General features: G+C 31.7%; 2 protein-coding genes across 2 annotated transcripts; one reads left to right on the top strand and one right to left on the bottom strand.

Annotated features, from left to right (window-relative positions):
* Positions 1-1298: 1298 nt before the first annotated feature.
* On the bottom strand, positions 1299-4294 carry LOC133678266 (reticulon-like protein B1). The gene is made up of 5 exons (XM_062100537.1): positions 3904-4294; positions 2554-2734; positions 2331-2472; positions 1831-1900; positions 1299-1744 (listed from the first exon to the last, which is right to left on the bottom strand). Exons 1-5 carry the CDS (start codon positions 4103-4105, stop codon positions 1575-1577), a joined length of 765 nt encoding a protein of 254 aa, XP_061956521.1. The 5' UTR covers positions 4106-4294; the 3' UTR covers positions 1299-1574.
* A 10807-nt stretch (positions 4295-15101) lies between these two features.
* Positions 15102-18161, top strand: LOC133683668 (uncharacterized). Its single transcript, XM_062106789.1, has 3 exons — positions 15102-15725; positions 16269-16398; positions 17621-18161. Exons 1-3 carry the CDS (start codon positions 15300-15302, stop codon positions 17836-17838), a joined length of 774 nt encoding a protein of 257 aa, XP_061962773.1. The 5' UTR covers positions 15102-15299; the 3' UTR covers positions 17839-18161.
* The last annotated feature ends 5873 nt before the right edge of the window (positions 18162-24034 follow it).

Genomic DNA, 24034 nt, shown 5'->3' with positions numbered 1-24034 from the left:
AATAAAATAAAAGGTTAGTTTTAAAAAAAGGTTGAAAACAAATCGTCATTAAAAAAATTATATATATTTTTTAAAAAAAAATATAACAAAAAAAACCAAAATTAAATAAAAATATTAAAAAACTAGAGATAACCTTAGTTAACTATACTAATCCGTACTCGGGATAACCCCACAGGAAAAAAAAATTAAAAATTCACAAAGCTTAAAAGCCTATAATTTAATGTCAAAAGATGAAATTGAGTAAAAAATAAATTTCTTAAAAAAGTGTAAGAGAAAAATAAATATGAGCTAACCCGGATTAACTCGACTAACCTGTTAATCAGGATATGAGATCAGGATAACCCCACACAAAAAAAAATAAAACAAATAAAGAAGCTTAAAGCCCAATAAATCAAATTTCAAATGATGAATTAAAAAAAATTAATTTTTAATAAAAAACTAAACTTAAACCGAGTCTAGATTACCCTATAAACAAAAACGTGCTAAAAATCACCAACTAAAATTTCTAATCATAAAAAAAATAGCATTAAAATATATGGTATAAAAACTAAATAAAATAAAATAATTAGGGAATAAATTTTAAAAAAAATAATTTAAAAAAAAATCAAACAAAAATACAATAAAAAAATCAAATGATAAAATATTGAGAAACATATTTGAAAAAAAAATAAAAAAAATAATTAAAAAATAAAGATCAAAATTAGATTAAAAAAATAAAATATTGAGGGTTAAAATTAAAAACTAAATCAAGAAAATGATAAAAATAAAAAAAATAATTAAAATAATAAGAATTAAATTCAACAAAAAAATTAAATGAAGTAGAATATGAAGAGATAGAATTAAAAAGAAAATAAACTTTAAAGACATTAAAAGCAAAGTAAATTATAAAAAAAATTAAAATTAATAAAAATACAAAAAATAGAAGAAAAAAAGGAGAATAAAATGTCTTTGAAGCCACCCCATATTGTATTGCTTGCTTCCATAACTTTTTTAATAATATTTATTTAAAGAAAATTACTGCACAGCCCCCTAACCTTAAAATTAAAAAAAAATTACATTGAATTAACTTTTTTTGAGAATGTGCGTGTAATTTCACTATATAAAAAATATTGAAAAGACATAAACAACCCTAAACTATAATTTTTTCTTCTGCTTTTAAAGGCAATAAAATAACTTCATTGTTCTTCCGCATGCATCCAGGATAGGCGCAGGGAGAAACGATCCATGATCCTCTATGCGGAAATACAATTCATGTACGGCATAAAAAACCAAGACCAATTTCCGAAAAGAAAGAAGAATAAAAACCCAATAGACAAGCATCTAATTAAATATGTAATATAACAACAGCCACAAGACCACTCACAGAAGATAAGACACATGGAAATGCTGCCCATATATGTAGCGAAACAACTATACGAGTCCCGTATTCATCCATTTTTGAACCCAGTAACCTAATTAGAGGGGGTGAAAAAAAGAGAGGAGGATTCTAAGCAATACTGGGTAAAGTTTTACTTCACAAAAAAAAACACAGCTAGCAAATTTGTGTCAGAACTTGTCAGCCACGGGAAAACCCTCTAATCCCTTTTCTTATCCTTCAATGGCCCCCTAGGAATCTTACTTAGAACCTTGGCATCGAAAACTGCATATTGCTTCTTGATCTCAATCATCGCCTTCTCCGCAAATGCATCTACCTGATCCTCATACTTCTCATACAAGACAGGTACAGTGTGGAGCAATACAAAAGCTGTTTGGAAAACAATGAAAATCCACATCATGAGCTCAAAGCAAGCACTCATAAAAACATCTAAACAGTAATAGCTAGTTCATTACCAATGTAGAACAAGGTCACAAAGTTGCACCAGCTCCCAACAATGGACAAGACCCATAAGCCAGCAATAACCTGATTAAACATAATGATGGTTAACAAATTGCACCTACAACTTTAAGCCATGTAACATCAGAGGAGAAAGAATAAGATACACAGCTAGTAATGCAGAGCCATATATCTTCAGCAGTCATGCCACAACATAATAGCTCACACAGGATCGCTATCATGTTTTCCATATATACATAACAAGTGTCATAATTTGCACCCAGAGTCAATATGCCCATGAGATCACTAAGGGTCTCCTAACTCCTGGGAAAAACATCTAATATAGAAGTATTTTGGGTAGAAGGCACATGAAATTCAAAAAAGATTATACCTACGGTCCAGCAACACCCTTGCATTGAAACAACAACACATATACAAGTTATGATAATGCATTGTTGATGCACGATACAGATACATCTTATGATAATGCATTGTTGGAGCAATCAAATCAACTTACAGTGAGGAACTTCTTCAGATCCCTTCCTGATGCAATATCCCGCAGGACAGAAAAACCCTGATTGATCTCAATCCTAAGTGCGGCTGCAATCTGTAGAACTGGTTCCTCTGGAATACAAACTTCTGGGATGCGTGGTGGGGACCTAAAGAGGGGGAAAAAGGGCTTTAGAAACATAAAAATTTACAAAGTTGAAAAATCTAATATGCCGGGACTGAAAACTTACTTGTTGATGAAGGTGGAGGCATTAGACCACAAGAACAGTAATGCAAGAGCAAGGATCAGGCAGTGGCAAACCAAAGTGACAAGATTGTATTCAAGCAATTCAAACAGAACCCATATAGCAGTTGCACCACCAAGCACTCCTGCTGATATCTTCTTGTTCCTCCATAGGAAAACATCGGCAGCTATTTCACAATTACCAATTGCACACATCAGACACACAGAATGACACTCCAAGTTTCCCCTCAGGGGAAATGGGTAATTCATTCAAGAAAAGTAATCGATTATGACATTATAGCAGGACACTAGATCCCAATTCAAATACAAAGCTTGATTCATTACCTATTAAAAGAATTTAAAGAGCTAGAAGCTAATTAAATGAGTCATTATGAAGTATTTATACATTTGAGAAGTTCTTCTAGCCATAACTTCTTTAAGCCCACAAAGGAATCTACGTTAACCCTTCTAATATAATTATTTGAAGTGTTTAACATTTGAGAAGTTCTTCTAACCATAACTTCTTTAAGCCCGCAAAGGAAATCTAAATTAACCCTTCTAATATAATTATTCAGCTTCTTTTTACTTTGAAAAGAACGACAAGGCAGGTGGGATTTCACATCAAGCTATAAAGTTAAGCTTTTTTAGAACCTAAGACTTCATCAGAACCAATCACATCAACAATGTTAAACACCACTGGAATAGATTCCCTATCTTTTATCCTCTTAACATTCACTGCTAAATTATCAAAATCACACAAAGCCAGATCTATTAAAACACACAGAGCAAGATCTAGATCTTTTAAACAATAACTACCATAAAGGGAAATCACAATTTGATACCATTCAGGAAAAAAAATAAAGCCAATTTTAGCTCATGTTTAATTTCTAATAAATCGAACACCATAAAAGAATCAAATTTCTAATAAATCAAAAACTATAAAAGAATCAAATACAAAATTTATTACCCTCGTAATCAAACACACCACACAACAAACTTACACTTAAACACACTAAACAGCAAAAAACAAATTCATAAAAAATGGAAAAATAAATCACACAAAGAGCACCACAAAGATTGTTATCACAACAAAATCACACTGAACTGCGAAAAAATCAACCATACAACCACACTCACAAAACACCAAAATATCAAGTTTTCTTTTTTTATCAAAAACAAAAATTGTTATCACAACAAAATCACACTGAACTGCGAAAAAATCATCAAAAAGAAGAAAAATAATGAGTGAAAAGAAAAAAAAAAGCACAGTTATTTTCCTATACTAGTAACCAAGCGGGTTGTACACAAGCATCACAATAAAAAAAAATTATTAATATTATGAAACAAGGAAGCATACGTTTGCCGCCACCGAGAACCTTGTGTACAGGCTTTTCACGGCCAAAAAGGCGATAAATCTTAGATTTGAGGGAATCGGGAATAGATTTCGATTTCTCGTGATCGGAATCAGAAACCGATGACGAATCATGGCCGTGGGTCTTCTCCGATATCTTCTCCGTCACCGATTCAACCACCGAATCGTCCTTATCATGCTCTGCCATCTTTCAAACCCTAACCAAAACCCTAATACGCTACCGTTTCGGTGCAGAAAACGAAGCTTCTTGGCGCTTGGAGTATCTTTCGTAACGTAAGCTGCCGAGCAAGTGTTGTTTATGTAGTGGTTTTTCTTAGATTTAATATAAACCGTTGGATTGTCATGATTGATCGTGCCCGTTGATAGGTTTTGGAGGAGACGGATGGACAGGTGGAAAGAGATAAATGAATGGGTACGTTTTTTATAGAGCCGAGGACTAACGACCATTAGATTTGACGGTATGGAAACGTTAGGTTGGTCGTTAAGATTTGTACAAGTGTGGACAAGAGGGTGGTCGGTACTTGGAAGTTTTTAAAATGAGGGTGCGGCAAGGAAGTCATAGGTGTTGATAGAATATAGTGGAACCGCGAGATACACATTAATTTCTTAATATTTTCCTCCTCCTCCTCCTCAATTTCTTAATATATTCTAATACAAATACTATTAAATCTCATTTTCACTGCGATTAAATATCTTTATATCTTATAAAGATTATCTTATAAGATATAGAGATATTAAAACTTTAATTATATCATCCATTTCGGTGAGAGTTTGTTATGAAAAAATCATCTTTGTAAATCTTGAGAATTAAATAAAAACTTTTGGTATTGGTGAAAGAATTTCATCAAGAAAAAAATCATGAAGAGTACATATCTTTAAGTGAAAAAAAATATTGAAGAAATAATTTATTAAAGTGATGTAAAAAACTTGGTGTGGATTCATCAAGTGAAACTATACTCTAAAACCTTAACAAGTTAAGGAATACAATACTCAAGTACAATTTAATATTCGATATGTGAATGTAGGTGTTGGGTTGGTTGTTATTAATGTGCAACAAAATGGACGGCACACATGCAAGCAACCATTAATGGACGGCACTGTCCATTAATGCAGCCACCATTGTTGAAAATGAGCTGAAGCTGATGGCATCATTCTTGCCTATAAATAGGCATCATGAGAGTCGAGACAGAGCTACAGTAGTTGCAAGTGCAACAACGTGATGAAGTTAGTGCAGTGCAGAAAAAGAGAGAAAGAGGAGTAGTTGCCAAGGGCAACAGTGCGTGAGAGCAATAGGAGTAGAGTTTGAGTGAAGTGATCATCCTCCTCCATGTATTTGTATTGTATCATTTCTCTATCTCTAACAATATGGAACTCTTCTGTAAATGTAGGTGATTTGCCGAACCACGTTAAATATTATGTCTCGGTGTGCTAAGCCTTCAATGGGCAACTATCAGAAAATCATCGGCCCGAGCGAAATTCCCAACAGTAGGTTTGTCAAACCACGTTAAAAAATAAGTTTGCAATTTCTCTTTTCTTATATCTTTACTTTAAGTGCTTTGATTATGGTTAATGTGTTATTTAAAGTAATTTGTATTCATTATAGAATTTAGTAACATACATAATCCACCTCCTATTAGGTGTTTAGTTGTTTACCTTAAACAACACATTGTCCCTTCATTCTGGACAATGTCCTACAACGAGAAAGAGTTCACCAAGACAATTCTAACACCATTCTGAAAATACTGCGCGACAAGAGAATGCACGCGCCACAAGTACAACGATCGAGAAAGCAAACCAAACAAAATATTATAAAATGAGCATCTCATATTTACATTTAAAAAATTAATTTAACATAATTAAAAAACATATATATATATATATATATATATAGAGAGAGAGAGAGAGAGAGAGAGAGAGAGAGTGAATCTAATGATGACAAATAAAAAAAACTAAAAAAAACACGTCATTTTTAAAATAAGTGAAGAATCTAGTAGAATGCAAATAAAAAATAATAATAGAGCCAAATCTCTAATTGAATTAAATGTTGAAAGATAAAACTGAAAAAACAAGATCTTAAAAAAAGCAAACATGTGCAAATCTTTTGAAATTAAGTTAATCTTTCATATTTAGAACCTGTAAAATTCTAAACTTGAGTTAATCAAGAAACTCAATTCTCAATCAATTTAATATTAAATGGTGAAATAAAAAATATCAAATTAAAAAATTTACCAAAGTAAGAAAATAGCAATAAAACAAATGAGGATAGACTAATATGAAAAAAAATAAATGATGAAATCATAAAAAACAATTTTAAAAATCATTTCAAATAAAATAAATAGTAATTATAGAATGAGCATCAAAACTAACAAATAAAAAAAATAAAGGAGGAAATTGAAAACAAATTTAAATTTTATAAATTAATTAATATAAAAAATAGCAATTAAAAAAACATAAACTAGATCTAAAGAAAAAAAAATTTAAAGGTTGTTGTGGAAATTTAAAAGGTTAAACGCGGAAATCAATGGAAGATAAAAAAAAAAAAAAAAAGTCAATCAATGTTAAACCATAAAGAATTAAGTTCCATGCATCATATAAGGATGGATATCCCGCAATGACTATTCAAAAAACACCAAGGAAGATAATTTTTTGTTGTCATAAATTATCACATGTTGCTTGAATACAATAAAGTAGCTTACTTACTGACATGTGTAACGTTCATTCCAATCATTTTTTTATATTTAATTAAATTTTAAATTTCACCACTTCTTACATTGTAATAACAAAAAAAAGTCAGGATGAAAGTAAAAAAAAAAACTCTAGAGTCTAATTAAATAAATTTCGCTTTCTAGAGGCAATTCAATTATTTAATTGTACTTTTAAAAAATAAAAATAAAAAAATACCCTAGAAGCTAGTCGATTAAATTTTACTTTTACCAGCAATAATGTTATTTTAGTATATAAAAATACCGAGTTGTGTTGATTATTTTTATAATAACCAATGAATCCTATATATATATATATATATATATTCTTACACGGTAAGCTTTCTTGAGAAGGGCAGAAGTATGAGTTCACTATTTTAATCCACGATACACCAACTCCTCGGCTATAGTTCATTTCCCACGGTTCTTTTAACTGTAGAAAGTGTTTTCACAAACCAAAACCAAGTTTCCTTTTCATTAATATTTTTAATAGACTATTAGCATGAAAGACCCGTATCAATTTATTTATATATATATAAAAAATTATGAAGTTAATCCAAACATAGAGGAGGAGGAGGAGGAGGAGGAGGAGGAGGAGGAGGAGGAGGAGGAGGAGGAGGATGACGAAGAAGAAGAAGATTACGATAACGATAATATAATTAATTTTACCTTACATAAGTAAGTAGAGTTATCTACTTATAACTTGTCTGTCTATGTATAACTAAAACCTTTAATATGCTGTCCCTTTCGAGAATGCAAAATCTTGATTATTAAGCTAAGAAGAAGAAGAGGAGAAGGGAGAAAACAGGGTTAAGATACATGCAGTCCTCCGTTATACTTCACGGTTGAGAGGAGCCTATGAGACCGACACTTGAAATCAATAAATGTAGATTATAAAATCACCGATAGTTTGGAGGGTTTGAATATGTGATATTAGTTTGTTTTTTAAAAAAGTAATTTTAGTTTGAAAATGTTTTAAAATATATTAAAAAATTGAAAACACAAGATAAAAATAAAAAAATTATTTTAAAAAATATATTTTTAAAATACAAAAACAAATATAATATAATGATTGCACATGTGATATGAGCCGGTGGAAGTGATGCGTGTAAGCTACAGATGTCTTTTCTATCATTCTAATGGGAGGGAAATAAAATGGGTAATTAACTTTTAATTGAAAAATCCCCAAGAGGGTTGAGTTTTATTGAAAACGATTGTGATAATTGATGTTTGCCAATTCTAGATCAAGCGTCACGTTGATTTATGTGGCCATGCCATGCCATGCCATGCCATGCCATGCCTCGCAGAAGAACACGACGTACCAGATCAGGCACTTGCTAAGCGCCGAGGATGTGAACACCACAGACCCCATGCCCTTTCCAAACAAACACAAGAAGATAATTCCTAAAGAACAGTGTTGTTTGTGATCTGATCATCTAGATTGAAGGCGGGGAGACGGGACAACGGCACGAGGACGAAAAAGGAATCAAGATTGTGCTCGTGGATTAGCTATTTGATTTAATTGTGGCAATAATTCACACGACCCTACATCCAGCTTCCAAGGCAATAGAAGCATCCATCAAAAAGACATGCACGTTGGAGATCCAAAGCAGGGGGCAGAAGACAGCTCTTTCCGGGTGTTTGAAAATAGAAACCGTGTTTTTTAAAAATTTAATATTTAAAAAAAATATTTTTTTATATTTTTAAATTATTTTAATGGCCTAATATAAAAAATAATTTTAAAAAATAAAAAATATATTATTTTAATATATTAATGTCTGTGTGTGAACCAAGATTATCAGGAGGGATTCTTACACACAAACGGCTCGTTGGGTCCTTCACTCCTAATCCATATCTAACAACTAACAAGTCCATTACATTCTCTACAGCGAAAAAACTAAAAGCGCTACCTCTTCCCCGGCCCGGCCCAAGTTCAGGCTCCGCCATGTTTCATTTAGTTGACGAAAACACCATTAAATTAATTTGATTTTCGATTAAATTTTTCATTCTCTTTCCTTAGGCATTTCAGCAATCAAACAGAAAACTATTCATGAGGAAAAAAAAGATGGATTGTAAACTCAAGATAAACATTACAAAGAATCCAGAAGAAACAGTATGCTTTCATCACTGATTTGATAGACTGGATTCAAGAAGAAGAAGAAGAAAGAGAGAAATGGGGAGGCATCACCTTACCTTATTCTTGCCATGAAACAGAAAGTACTGCAGAAGAACCGAGGATATCTTCTTTGGAAATTTTTCATGTCCTTTGAGCTTCACTGCCGACTGGACTTCAATGTTTCGTTGACTCCAGAAATTTTATTGTGGATTTTGTTTTTTTGTTTGACAGTTTTAACCCTGGTCAATTATCTTAAGTTCAAGATACAAAGCCGTGACTTCTCAAAACGGATGGAGTATTTGCGGTATTTGGCTTGTTGGACAGTTGGCTCTAGTGGGAAAACAGAACATTTGGAACGAATATGCTATTGCGCGTTAGGTACCAATATATATATCTGGTGTCGAGACTTGAGTTACGACGACGTTTCTCTAGATTTTTGCGAACCTGTCATCCCTCATTACAGTTTACTATATATATATATATATATATATATAAAATTAATCAACTATTATTTTAAACGTCTGATTAACTAGTTTATATCGTAGCTAATTGGTTGAAGGCACAGGACCTGAGTAGATGTTGTGGGTTTGAATCACAGTGAAGGCAATTAAGAGAGTTTTTTTTTTTCAAGTAATTTTTCATGTTAAAATACATACCAATAATATTTTTTTATTTTTAAAAAATTATTTTTGACATTAGCATATCAAAACGATCTAAATTATATAAAACATATTAAATTTTAATTAAAAAAAATTAAATTTTTTTAAAACATAATTTACACCGCGTTTCTAAACATGTTCTTAATTTTTTTTAAAAGACTTCTTTGTTTTTATTATATAAAAAAAAAAGATGTGTGTGTGTCCAGGCATGTAAGCTTTCATCAATCCCACTCATAAAGCAATTTTTAGAAGTCCATGACTTTTTTTATTGGCTATTTAATTTTTTTGATAATTTTTTTTTATAAATGTTAATGGTTGAATTATGAATAGACTTTCCATATTATTTCTTATATTATCATCCATTTCCTCAATTTTTCTTACTTCAACCCGTTTTCTTTTAATTTTAATATCGCTTAACAACTTGAAGTAGTTAGGCTCCAACTTGACCTAAATGGATGCAATTGGCTAAAAAAAAGAAGTTTAAGAATTAAAATTAAAAAAAAATGGCATAGTAAGTCCACATTGGAAGAGTGTCAATAATGTTTTTGGCTATAATGATTTTGTCACAACTTCTAGAGTTTCTCTATTTTTCATTGAAATCCAACCACTCTTTTTAACCTTTCTCAGATGAGAGTTCTGAGATTAAAAAAAATAAAAATTTAGATTAAAATTATATTTTTGAAAATTTAAATGACCAAATAATTTATAACTTGAAAAGTATGAGGAGCACAATGAAGTTTCATGTTATTTTTTAAATTGCCATTCATTTCATTTATTTTTTTCTCACTTCAATCCCTTTTTTTGTCGTTACTTAACAAACTTGATGCAATGGCTTTAATTTAGCTCCAAAAGGATGCAATTAGCCAAAAATAAAACTTGAGGACTAAGATGTAATAAGAGAGAAAAATTGGTACAGTAAGAGCGTGTTTGGCATTGTGGTTGCGGGTGCTTTTTAAATAACTTTTCGTGCCAAAATGCATGTCAACGATGTTTTTTCATTTTTTAAAAATCATTTTTGACATCAGCACATCAAAACGATCCAAAACATACAAATCATATTAAATTTTAGAAAAAAAAAATTCAAATTTTTTGAGAACGCAACCGCAGCCGCGTTCCCAAACGGGTACATTGTAAGAGTGTGAATAATGTTTTCGGCTACAGTGACTTTGCCATAACATTTAGAGTTTCTTACTAGTTACATGACCCGCGCGATGCCGCAAGTTAATTTTTTTTGTATACAAAATATCAAAAAAAGTTAAGATCTAAAAGTGTTACGTCTTTCTGTAAAATTATGCCCAAAAGTCTTGGGTTTGACTGCAACACTTGATCTAATAGTAATATTTATAATATTAATAATAACATTAAACTTGCATGACTCAAGTTTAAGTGGATCTGACTCCAATACCGGACCCAATAACCTTGGATGTGGGTTTGGCTGCAAGATTGTGCCATAAAAGTGTAATAATCAAATAGATCAATTAAAAAGAAAAAAACCAACAGGAAGAAAAAAAACTAATGAAGAAAAAAAAAATTTTTTTGAATTAACTGGGTTAACCTTTCAAACCAGGTTAACCTGTCAAACCTTGGGTTCGCGTCGTAAAAGTTTGATAACTAAATAGAAAAAAATTGACGGGTTAACCCATAATTAATTGGGTTAACCCGTGAAAACAGGTTAACCCATTAAATCCAGGATTCGTGGCATGAAAATTTGATAACTAAATAGAAAAAAAAATTAACATTAACAAACTAAATTAAACAAAAAAAATTAACTAAAAAGGAAAAAAAACAAACAAAAAGCATCAACCTTTGCATTGTGAACTGCATTGTGCAGTCCACAGTCAAAGGTATAAAAAGGACAAAAAAGCAAAAAGAAAAAAAAAACTAAAAGCATCAGCCAATAACTAAATAGAAAAAAATTTATTATTTATGAATGAAATAAAATAAAAAAATATTAATTGAAAATAAAAAATAAAGAAAAAAACTATAAGAAGAAAAAAACTAATGAAGAAAGAGAAAAAAAATCTAAATTAACTCTAAATTAACTGGGTTAACCCGTCAAATATGGGATTCGTATCATAAAAATCTGATAATTAAATAAAAAAATTTAATATTAAAAAAGTAAATTAAAAAATAATTAAAAAACAAAGAAAAAAGCTATAAAACAAAGAAACTAAAAGCATGAGCTTTTTCACTGTGAATTGTACTGTGCAGTCCACAGTAAAAGGCTTAAAAAGAAAAAAAAAAGATATACGCCATAGGTGAATTGTTTTTGCTTGCATAAAAAATATCAAAAAAGTCTAAGATCTAAGAGTGTTAGGTTTTTCTACAAAAATATATTAAAAAACCTTGGGTCTAACTGCAACGCTTGACCCAATAGTAATATTTATAATATTAATAATAATATTAAACTTACATGACTCAAGTTTAAGTGAGTTTGACAGCAACACCAGACCTAATAGCCTTGGATGTGTGTCTGGCTGTAAGGTCGTGTCATAAAAGTGTGATAATTAAATAGATTAACTAAAAAGAAAAAAACAAAGAAAAAACCAACAGGAATAAAAAAACTAATGAAGAAAAGAAAAAAAAATCTGAATTAACTGGGTTAACCCATCAAACTTGGGTTTCGCGTCATGAAAGTTTGATAACTACATAGAAAAAAAATAGACGGGTTACCCAAAATTAATTGGGCTAACCCGTGAAACCAGGTTAACCCGTCAAACCCGAGATATGTGTCATGAAAATCTGATAACTAAATAGAAAGAAATTTAAAATTAACAAACTAAACTAAACGAAAAAAATTAATTAAAAAGAAAAAAAAATTCCGGGTTAACTCGTCAAATCAGGTTAACCCGTTAAACCTGAGATCCGTGTCATGAAAGTCTGATAACTAAATAAAAAAATTTAACATCAACAAACTAAATCAAATAAATAAATTATTAAAATAAAAAAAACAAAAAAAATTGATGGGTTAACCCATGAAACCAGGTTAACCCGTGAAACCTGGGATATGTGTCATGAAAGTTTAATAATTAAATAGAAAAAAAATATAACATTAACAAACTAAAATAAACAAAAAAAATTAATTAAAAAAAAGTAAAAAAAAATTATGGGTTAACTCATCATACCATGTTAACCTGTTAAATCCAGGATCTGTGCCATGAAAATCTGATAACTAAATAAAAAAAATTTAACATTAACAAACAAAAAATTATTTAAAAAAAAACAAAGAAAGATGCAAAAAAAACCCTAAAGGCATAAAAAATGAAAAAAAAAAGAGAGAGGAAAAAACAGCTAAAAAATAAAATAAAATAAACAATTAAAAAAAACAGCTCATCTTTTACTGTGGACTGCACTGTGCAGTCCACAATAAAAGACTGAGCCGTTTTAGTTATAGTTTAATAGTAATTATCAGAATACAAAAAGGTCTGGCTAAATTATTATAGCCATACTCATAAAATACTATTCACTACAATAGTATTTTGTGTTTTTTATTGTCAATTTCACATTTGAACAATCCAACCTTTATTTTTTTTATTTGGATTTTTTTTATTTTTTTTATTTAATATTAATTGTTTTGAAAATTATGCCTCATAATGTTTTTTTGAATTTTTTTTATTAGGTTATATATTAGTCTCGTGTATTTTTTTTATTTCAATCTTTAATATTAAATCTATTAAAAGTTGGGCTAACTATTCATTTTTCAGGTTCTTTTTTAATTAGGCTTTATAATTTTTTTGATTTGTTCTCTATGAGGTTATTTAAATCTCATGTCCAAACTCACAAGTGATCTTTTACTTTTTGAACCCATTTAAAAAAAAAACTAAAAAAAATAAAAAAATAGAAGTGGACTTGTTTGTTTTTAAGTCCCTTTTTAATTATTTTTTTTTCAATTTTGTCCTCCAACAACTCAATCTTCTTCTTCTTCTTCTTCTTCTTTATTATTTTAATTTTATCATTTAATATCAAGTTGTTTAAGAATTGAGTTTCATATTATTTTTTAATTTACTTAAAATGGAGTTATTATTGTCTCATGAATTTAGTTTTTTTTCCTTCAATTTTAGCTTTTAATATTGGATTAGTTGAAAATGAAACTTTATAATTTATTTATTTATTTATTTATAAAGTTATCATAATTTCGGGCCCGTTTGTTAACGAGGTTGCATCTGCGTTTTGTTTAAAACACAGATGCAACTCGTTTGGTAAACAAAAAAACACATTTTACTGTGTATGGGTCCCATGTTTTTTCGCGTCCGAGACGCAGGAAAAGAAGAAGCAGCAAATTGCTGCTTTTGTGGACACTGTTCATGCTAAATTTAATTAGCATAAACAGTATAGCAGTACCCTGTTTAGTGAACAGTGCAAGAGAATTGCACTGTTCACTTGAAAAATATCGAACAGTGCAATTCTCTTGCACTGTTCAAGAGTGAATTGCACTGTTCACGTGAACAGTGCAATTCACTTGCACTGTTCACGTGAACAGTGCAATTCACTTGCACTGTTCACACCTTTTTTTTTTTTTTTTTTTTTTTTTTTTTTTTTTTTTTTTTTTACATTTACATTTAAAAAAAATTATTTTTAGAGTAAATTAAAATTCGCACTATGTGAACAATATTTTTTTTTCCTGAAAAACTAGTATATAGTGAATTAAATTCACTCGCACTATAATATCAATTTTATACCTGGTAATATTTTATCTAATTTTATTACACACTCAAAATATTATGAAAACTGTAGTTCTTATCGGATAAATTTTGTACGTAATGGAATTATAAATAATTTAATGGAATAATAAAAAATATTTATATAAAGTATTATTTATTTCATGATGTAATAGGAGTAATTAATTCTACAATATTTAAATTTAAAACCATCAATATTAATATATATTTTTTAAAATTATTTTATAACCTTAATTTCAAAATCATTTTTAACCAAACACATTAAACTACTTTTTATTCAACCTCAATTTCAACCACAGTTTTAACCAAACATCTATTTTTTCAAACCAACCACAACTAAAAGTACTTTTTTTAAAACAACTTTTTTCAAACCACAACCACAACAGCTACCGCAATACCAAACACACTCTTCATAATGCAGGTTGCAAGTTTAACAAGTTAGCCTAAGTTGACTTGAGTTTTTTTAGTTTTTTTTAATTGATTTTTTTCTATTTCATCATTCAACAATGAGATTAATTGAAAATTGAGTTTTATAATATTTTATAATCTATCTTCTATGAAGTTATCTCAATCTCATAAACAATGTTACGAGTTTGATAGGTTAGCTATAGTTAAATCAGGTAGTTTTTTTATTTATTTTTTTAATTTAATTTGTTTTTTAATTTTACACTTTAATATTAGGTTGATTAAAAATTGATCTTCATAATTTATTTTGATTTATTTTTTAAAGATTTATGACAATTTCATAACATAACATAGATCGTAAATTTAACAAATTAACTTAATTAAAGTCATTTTAATATTTGAAAGAAAATAGTATCCAATATATTACCACATCAATGTTAAAAAAATCATTCAATGCATATCATATTTTAAATTTATATTTTTTTTCTATTTAAAAATAAGATAACAATGTTTAAATACTTTTTTGCATTAAAAAAATTATCCGATCAACACGGCCAATTATCTAGTTATAATTAGAAGAGAAAATGTACTGTGAGATGTGGATTGTGGTCTTAGCATTCTAGCTAAAAATGAAAAATACAGATTAGGTTCTTATTCAATATGCTGCCGTTTCGCTCCCCAGCTCATTTTACCCAAACTCAGAACCGAACCGTCGACATTTCTCCCACTGAACCACACCGCCGCCACTCTCCTCTGCAAAAGCCTTCTCTTTTCCAAAACCCACAAAACCTCCGTTAAAACCCCACTTCACTATCTCACTATGTATAGATTCCAACGTCTAACACTCACCACCAAAACCCTCCACCGCCACCACAACCACTGCTTCTTCTCTCAAGCTGCCGCTGCTATAATCGAAGAACCACCCTCAATCCAAACCACCGTACTCGATGGATTACCAGAACCTGGCCCATTAGAAACAATATTCGCAATCCCGCGCTCAGATTCAGGCAAAAATGTGTCAGCAAAAGAGCGAAAAGCGGGGAGAGTACCAAGTATCGTTTTTGAACAAGAAGATGGACATCATGGCGGTAATAAAAGGCTGATTTCAGTGAAAAAAAATCGAATTAGGAACTTGGTCAATGAGCTTGGTAGACCCTTCTTTTTGTCCAGGCTTTTTGAGCTTGATGTCAGGCCTCAGTTCGAGTCTGATGAGGTTATAGAAAAAGTTCGAGTCTTGCCGAAAGCGGTATGTTTAGTTCCCTTTTTTTATTTTGCGGGCTGTTGCTATTTTTGTTTTTAATTTAAGAAAATTTGAAATTCGGGTTTTTTAAGAGGAATTGCTACAATGCAGTGAAGAGCTTCGGTGAGAGTGTTGAAAATGTCTAGTCTTTGCATGGATTGGTATGTTTAATTGATTGCTTAATGTTGGGTGTTGGTATTAATTTTGTTTAGAATATAAAGAAATTGAATTTTCTTTTTGTGAATTAACAAAAGTGGAGAAATTTTGTGTTAGGTTGCATAGAAAGATAGTATTGGTGTTAATTGTGCTTAGAATATAAAGAAATTGAAAATTTCTTTTTTGTGAATTAATAAAGGTGGAGAAATTTTGCGTTAGGTTGCATAGAGATTCAGTGTAATGAACGAGATTCAGTGAACTGAGGTACTGAGAGGATTAAATGATGAAGAGCTGATTAGGAATTGTTGGTGTTAATTTTTTTTCTCTTGTTTGTTCTTGAGAGAGGTTAGACAGTTGTTTATCTGGAACTGATGCTTTGTTGAACTGTGTCAGGTACATCTGCATGCTGGAACAGATGAGCCGCTTAATGTGACCTTTATAAGGGCACCTTCTCATGCCTTGTTGAAGGTCGATATCCCACTTGTTTTCAGAGGAGAAGACATATCTCCTGGACTGAGGAAAGGTTAATCACTTGTTCATTTTGCAGTGTAATGGTTTATTTGTCAATTAGGTCATCCATTCTCTTGATGAAATTTCATAATAACCACACTGCACATCTTCTTTGGGTTTTATTTGTAAAAAATCTGGGTTTGCTTATTGTGCATATGAATGTCAACTGTCTTGGTTTCAGGAATGCATATTGTTGATATATCTTGTTATGTATATACTTAAAATTGTTTAACAGTTTTTTGCATGTCTTAATAGGTTTAACCATTTAAGAGCATCGAACTCCTTGATTGATCATGTTCCTTTTCTGACATGTATGTGAAATGTTTTTGTTTTTCTCCCCATAAAAGGCTCGCTATTATGCATGATGAGCAACAATCAGCTTAGGAATCCTGAGACTAGGGTTGTAGATTTCTGTAATGCTATCTAGCAGAAGTTAAAACAGAAAAAATATTATAGAATATCTTCTGTAGACCTATTGGCTTGTCATATTTAGGGGTGAACTAAATTTGAATCCAGTTCTTCTGTCAGAGTAACTTCCAACTATTCAGCATCAGATTGCTCGAGGATGAGTCCTGCCTCTCTTTGTGAATTTGGCACCTGCATGTGCCAGTTACATGCAAGACAAGTAACTTAAGCTTGATGCATGTACACCTGCTTCTCAGTAAATTTGGCACTTGCAGCATGTGCCTAAACTTGTTATTCATACCTATCAAGCACATGGATGAGATAACCAATGTTCAAGTTGATAAAATTTGCAACCATACTCTTAATTGATGCAAAGTTAATAAGATATTCTAGGATCGAAGTGCTTCTGTTACAGATTTCCATGTAGTTGTTGTACTCTTCTGTATTGGCATCTTCTATTACTTCATGGCTGCTGTTTCCGAGCTATACATCTAGCAGTCTAAAATGGTTGGGCACAGCATTTTGCATCATTATCCATCTCATTGATTGGCTGGCAGCCACAGTAGTTATATGAATGCAGTGCTTTCCCAAGTTTCAGTTGAAAGAGGAAAAAAAGATGTCTCTTGACCATAAACCATGATGAAATTGTCATCTCTAGTAGGGATGTTTATAAAGTCTTAGTCTCCGGTGAGAATACCCCCTCCACTGCTGCATAATTTATAATTAGAAGCATTCCCTCATTTTTCACTTTGAATTTGTTTTGTGCACAGAAACATTGATTTTCATTTGTCTTCCAAATTAATTATATGGTCACTTGACAAATTTGGCAGGTGCTTATTTAAATACTATTAAGAGGACTGTGAAGTTCGTTTGCCCTGCCGATTTAATTCCTCCATTTATTGATGTGGATCTCAGTGAATTGGACGTGGGCCAAAAGTTGCTCATGGGAGACCTCAAGGTACATCCAGCTTTGAAGCTTGTTCAGTCAAAAGAACTACCTGTTGTTAAGATTTCTGGAGGCAGGGCTTCTGACAAGAAATCAAAATAATCACCGTGAGACTGAGAGCAACCACCTGTTGTTTGCAAGTTTATCAAGGTGCAAAATGGAGCATTGACGAGCAGGATTCTCGCAGCATGTTAGAATTTTAATCTGGTAGTTGCCACAATTTTTTCCCTTTCATTTCTTTTTGGGATTTTCCTCTCATTTTTGGATGACAGAGTAGGGGCTTTTGGCCGGGGTTAGTGGATGACATTTCTTGACTTGCTTGTCAATGATGCAAGATGTGGTACCTTATTACAGGGATTCTCAATATGTTTCTATTTCTTCTTCTTCTTCTTCTTCTTTTTTTATATAATAATATGTTTCTTTCCCGCTTTGTTGTTTTAAAGAATACTAAAGAGTTCTCATCTTCAATGACCTTCCTTTTCAAGTTCCTAGGAAGAAGGAAATTAAGGAAAAAAAAAGACAGAAACTTGGTTTGAATTGTTGGCATGAAGTTGGTTTGGTGCATGTCTGTGGTCTGTCTATTGTGGCCCTCGTAATCCTGCATGCTTGCGAGGTGAAGCAGGAAAGCATCTTGTTCGGCAAACATCTCCTGTAAAGTTTGAATTTCCTATTTCCTTGTATGCCAGTTGTAGACATTACTTGAATTAGAATCTAATCTTCTATGGATGATTTCTAAACCAACTTGGCAACATTTTTTGTTTTACCTTGCATATCAATCTGTCTTTCCTCAAGACACCCTCCTCGGCAGTTCTGCTGTTTACATTCTCTCTCTTTCGTTTACTTTGAAGATATTTGCTATTTCTGGCTCCCCGGCTAATTTAGTATTAAGGTTACCATCTTTTAAATGAAGATGCTAGGCAAAACGCTTGTTGATGAAACAGAAGGTGAAAGGGTGAAGCTAGCCTGTGCCAGTTGGCCTTCACACGTTGGACCACTGCTCGCTAAGGGTCTTGACAGGCAATCCTTAAATTATTGCAGCCCAAATTGTTAAAAATTGTATTCGTGTTACATGGGCAACATTCATGTTCACTCGTGCTCAATGTGCCAAGCTTACTTTAGCACAATCTTCTGATCGTTTGAACCTGACCTCAGCCGAAGCAGCAATAGCCAATAACAATCATTTTCTGTTACGCAAGACTCTTCTACTGCAATTGATGTGCTTGGGTCACATAGCTTAATGCTGTGCTTGATAACCATTTCGATAGGCCATCAAAATACAGTCAATAACACATAATCAAGCACGAAGATTTGTAAAAGAGAAGATTGCAATAGTAAATAACTATGGGTTAAAAAATGGAAACAACTCAGAAAAACATACAAGAGGCGGAAACTCTATTTTAAATATTCCAAACCTCAAAATCTGAAACCCGGGGAAACTCTCCCTCATCAAAAGAACTGGGTTACAGCAATTTTAGTTCTACTAACTCAATTAAGCGACCTACTCAACATGATTAACAGAACATAATACCATACAAACGAAAAAAAAACCTAAAATTCATATCTTTATAAAGAACACATAGAAATCTTACCCTGTCAAAGAAGTATTGAAAATAGCTTCAACAACTTGAGTTCCTTTAGCACCAATTAAACGACCTTTCTTGCAGCTCCCCGCAGTTAATAAGGAAGAGATGAAGGTTAGGCTTGAAAAAGATTGAGCAGAAACTTGAAAACCAAGCATATTCTTGCAATCAAACGATTACACTTTACAACATGGTTGTCTGAATCATGGGATTTTACAGAATATGTTATCGTGAAACTTGCTAGCTGATTAATGAACTGTGACAATGTAATTCAGTTAAAATATATGTACTGATGTTCTCTTTTCAGTAATGGTACTTCATACTGACAACCTAATTCTATATACAAATCTAGTGGCATGCAAAATTCTTTATGTTGAGTACAAGGCCAAGAACACATCTGCCAATAGGATACTTCTTATTTACAATATATTTCTATTTTCTTTAATTTCTCACTAACCACGCCGAGTGTACAACATAAAAATAAATAAAGTAAAAAACTTTATACCATTTAAGAGATGAATTTACATCAATTCCTCCTCTTCATTAAATCCATGTAAAACAAAGGGCTGTGTGAATGCGCAACAATCACAATACCACTACAAATCAATCAATCAACTTTGAGGTTTTGAAGTGGACTGACTAGGAATGGGATTTGGAGGCTAAGATGGAAGAGGAGAGTTAACGTGAAAACAAGAAGGAGAAGCTATAATGTCTTTGATAGTAAGAGCTGGTCATGGGGTGTTTGGAGGAACAATCTTTTGTAATCTAGGGTTTTCTTAATTGTTATCATTTGGTTACTCTCTTATCTCACTCACTCTATTTCTCAATTTGCAGAAAGAGTAATCAAAGAAAGTGCAATAACTAGGGGATTTTGTTGAGTACACGAAGATGGTGCAAGAGACGGTGTGAAGACGGTGCAAGATCTGGAAGGAGCTTTATTGTTTATATAAACAAGGAAGCTCCATCTGAAAACCCATTTCTTTTAGGTATTTCATGTAATATAACCAATATGGAGGAGTATTATGGCATCTTGGTATTCATACGAGTCATGTTAATAATCCAAAAATACAAGAGAGATTATGCCTTATGAAGACCAAAATTCAAGGATTGGTTGAACATTTTATAATTGCGCCCACACACGTACTAATTGTTACATGATCGAATTTTTCTTTTCAAAATTTTCCAGCTTCTAAGTAGCAGCCCAATCCTTTGTTAAACTCAACATTTTCTTTTTTTGATTCACATGTGTTTATCTAGTAACTAAGTTTTTCTCTTCACTAAGAAATTTCCCAATAATACTCTTCTTGTTACAAGATGCATGGAACACACAAGTAAAAAGAATATAACATGTAAAAACCCACAAGTTATTACATGAACTAATCTTAACCTTTTATTAACGTAAAATGATATACACAAGTTTATATGTATACGTGTACTATACATAATGATTCTACTTACCCATAAAACTTGCATCGACTACAATGCATTACATGCTACACAATAATATTTACAACCTACATATTACAAAACATAATGGAAGCTACAATAGAAAATTATCCCTAAGTTCTAACACATGTTCCTCGACCATTTCTCCTAAATTGTCCTAAATTGTTGCAACTCCCTTGACTTGCATCCTACAGACCAACTGCCAAACTGCACCTTTGTTGCCAGTCATGCTGTGTCTCAGCATGTCTTGGATTGTCCATCGTCCGTTGTATAAGTCGAAGTTCGTGCTAAACATCAATCCATGTCTACCAAATCGTTAGACGTACACTAATGTTGAATCTACCATTGCTCATGCACGTTGCCACTGTCTATGCATGCTTCCATTCGTGCCAGTAGTATTTTTCATCAATTCTTTGACTATTCATCATCTAAACTTATCATCAGCCCCTGCTGTCGATTTTATTAACGTTGTCGATCTCATCAGTGCTACCAATTTCAACACACACACACACACACTTTCTCTTCAATGTTTGTTGTGAGTGCATTATTTGTTCTCAAGACATTAGTGTGTTTTTGTTTTTATATAAGGTACAATATTTTTCTTATCATATGATAAGATACTAATGATGTTGTGACACGTAGAAAAATTAATTTTCTCGGACTGATAAGTGGTTCCTGTAAAATCAGTTCTTTATTGGAACATATAGTAAAGAAAGTGCAAGGAAGCACATCTAAGTGTAGCAAGATTATGGACTTCGTATGCTAGAATAAAAAAAGTCCTCTCCTTGATTAGATGACATGATGTATTTATACACAAAAACTTATAATTTCTTCATTGAAAAAAGAATCATGTCATTGACCAATCAAGATGTCTTATTGGTTAGTATGATATTGTGTCATGAGTTTTGTGTCTAGTACGTGATTGAAGAAGAATATAAAACACCTCAATATAACGTAGTATATTTATTTTCACTCGTATTCATATGAGTTGGTAGGCATAGCATAAATGTAGTTATTAGTGATAAAAAAACAATATCTATCCTATAAAAAGTTTAGGTGCAAGATATAAAAACTATATTTGTTGCACATTAAAATTGTTAAGCAACCAGTAGATATGGTTGCCTAAGCAAGCTTGGGCAACTGCGTCTCGTTACTTGGATCGAGGTTCAAAGAACTCAAATATTTTGTTCTTAGTATATAATATGCATTCATTACAAACAGTTGGGATTACAAAGGATATGAAGATTATGCCCAGGGTTTTTTTTAATTTTTTTCTTAAACCAGAGATATTGAAATGGGTATTGAAAAACGTTACAGCTTATGTATAGAATGTTGCAAATTTGATGAAAAATATTTTTATAGATGTTACTCATCTTTCCAGGCGGGGTCCTTCAAGGGATCTACATCTTGCGGCATCTATACCATGCATGTTACATCCAATACGTTGAAAATGTCTTTGGCTGAAGCAAATACATTTGCCTCCAACGTATGTTTGCTACAGGTGTGAAAATGGTCGACGGAAATGGTGGTTTTTGCCTCAAAGCTGTGGGCTATGGGCTTGCACCAATTCTATCTACTTACTGCTTTAGCCCACAAACAGCTGGACTTCACTTTCTAAACTTCAGTCGGCTGCCGAAGATGACAAGGGAGGATTTTTGTGCTTCCCCATGGAATCTTCCAAGAAAATTATCACTAGGAAGTGCTTTTATGTCTGAGATGATCCTAACTGCAAGCATGATTCAACAAGCCAGTGTTTCGAGCTTCTTTTAACAAATGTGCGATGGCGAATCTACGTAGAGTTGAGTGGGGTGACGTTACCCCCTCTCAAGTACTCTATTGGAAAATGGAAAATAAATAGTAGTAAATGAAGAAAACCTAAATAAAGAAAACCAAAGATAATACAACTGTTGACCGGATATTTCACTCAGAATTTCTAGTAAATTACAAAGAAAATTTCCTGATGCTTTCTCATGTACATGAATTGAAAAATTATAGTTGATTGATTGACTTGCTAAGTATTGCTAAAAATTTTCTAAAGCAATTTATGGAGGAAATTTTCTTGTGTTCTCTCTTGTACATTATTAGAAAAACTGTCATTGATTGACTTGCAAAAGTATTTGCAAGAAAACTAAAGAATTAGAGCTTTAAATTTTTTTAAATTATTAAAAACATCTAAATATTATTTTTTAAAAAAATCAAGAATTGAATAAAGCATCAACTATTTATATAATTGCTAAATAAATCTAATAAAATAAATCCGACATAACTAATAAATAATCCAAAAATAACTTGAAAATAAATTTATCTCCTCAATATGATTTGAGTATGTTTTCTATCTTGATTAACTGACTTATTAAGTATTTGTTAAGCATAAACGAACTTTACTCTAAAAGTTTGTTTAATATTTTTGTTACTTTTACTGTTTTACTCAAAGTTTCATTTTCATATTTTTTACAATGTATATATTATTTGATTAGTCTGATCATAGGATATGTTAAACATTGACTCGAAATTACCACTCAAAACTGGCTTAAATGCTAGCCACCAATTCTTTTTTGCTCGATCCATGGAGAGAGAATCATGATAAAAAATATGATTTCTTATTCAAGATTGTGGACAGTATGCTCAAGATTATGGGAAGGTGTTTTTTGTTTACTAAGAGGATCAATTGGTAAATTAGAGCTCCTCTAGCCATGAGGAGATGGAAAAGAAAAAAAAAACAAATGCCAAATTAGAGCTCCTCTAGCCACACAGGCCGCTCAGACATAAAGGGATACTGCGACGTATCGAACATCACCACAAAAACCAGCTCACACGTCGCTTAAAAGGCGTGGGACACGCTGACTGGAAGGATGATCCAACAAGCCAATGGTTCAAGCTTGTGTTGAGAAATGTGTGAAGTGGTGTTTGTTCTTTAGGTGGGATCCTTAAGTCAAGTGTCAATGACTTTTCAATGCTGCATGCTTTTAGTTTTGGTCCTCGTTTCTGTAAATAGACTGCTATTTTGGGAATCCAATCTGTTATGCAAATTTGAGACTCGATTATTAAGGAGAAAATTGCATTATCATTCACCAAATTACTACTTGTAAAACGAACTTAATTCCACCTAACTAAGCTTCGAATTTCAAACTAGTCGGTTACCTAATTCCTATCCAAAATCCTCACAAAATCTAATTACAAGAGGATTTCTCTTGTTTTTCCATCTTATTTACTCGTACGATGGAAAGAGTGGATAAAATTATCCCAATAAGAAACTGATGTGTTTTGCAGGC

This window comes from Populus nigra, chromosome 1 (genome assembly GCF_951802175.1).
Source record: "Populus nigra chromosome 1, ddPopNigr1.1, whole genome shotgun sequence".
Lineage (NCBI taxonomy): Eukaryota > Viridiplantae > Streptophyta > Magnoliopsida > Malpighiales > Salicaceae > Populus > Populus nigra.
The sequence above is the reverse complement of the archived record's forward strand: the minus strand, read 5'-3'. Positions and strand labels throughout refer to the sequence as shown.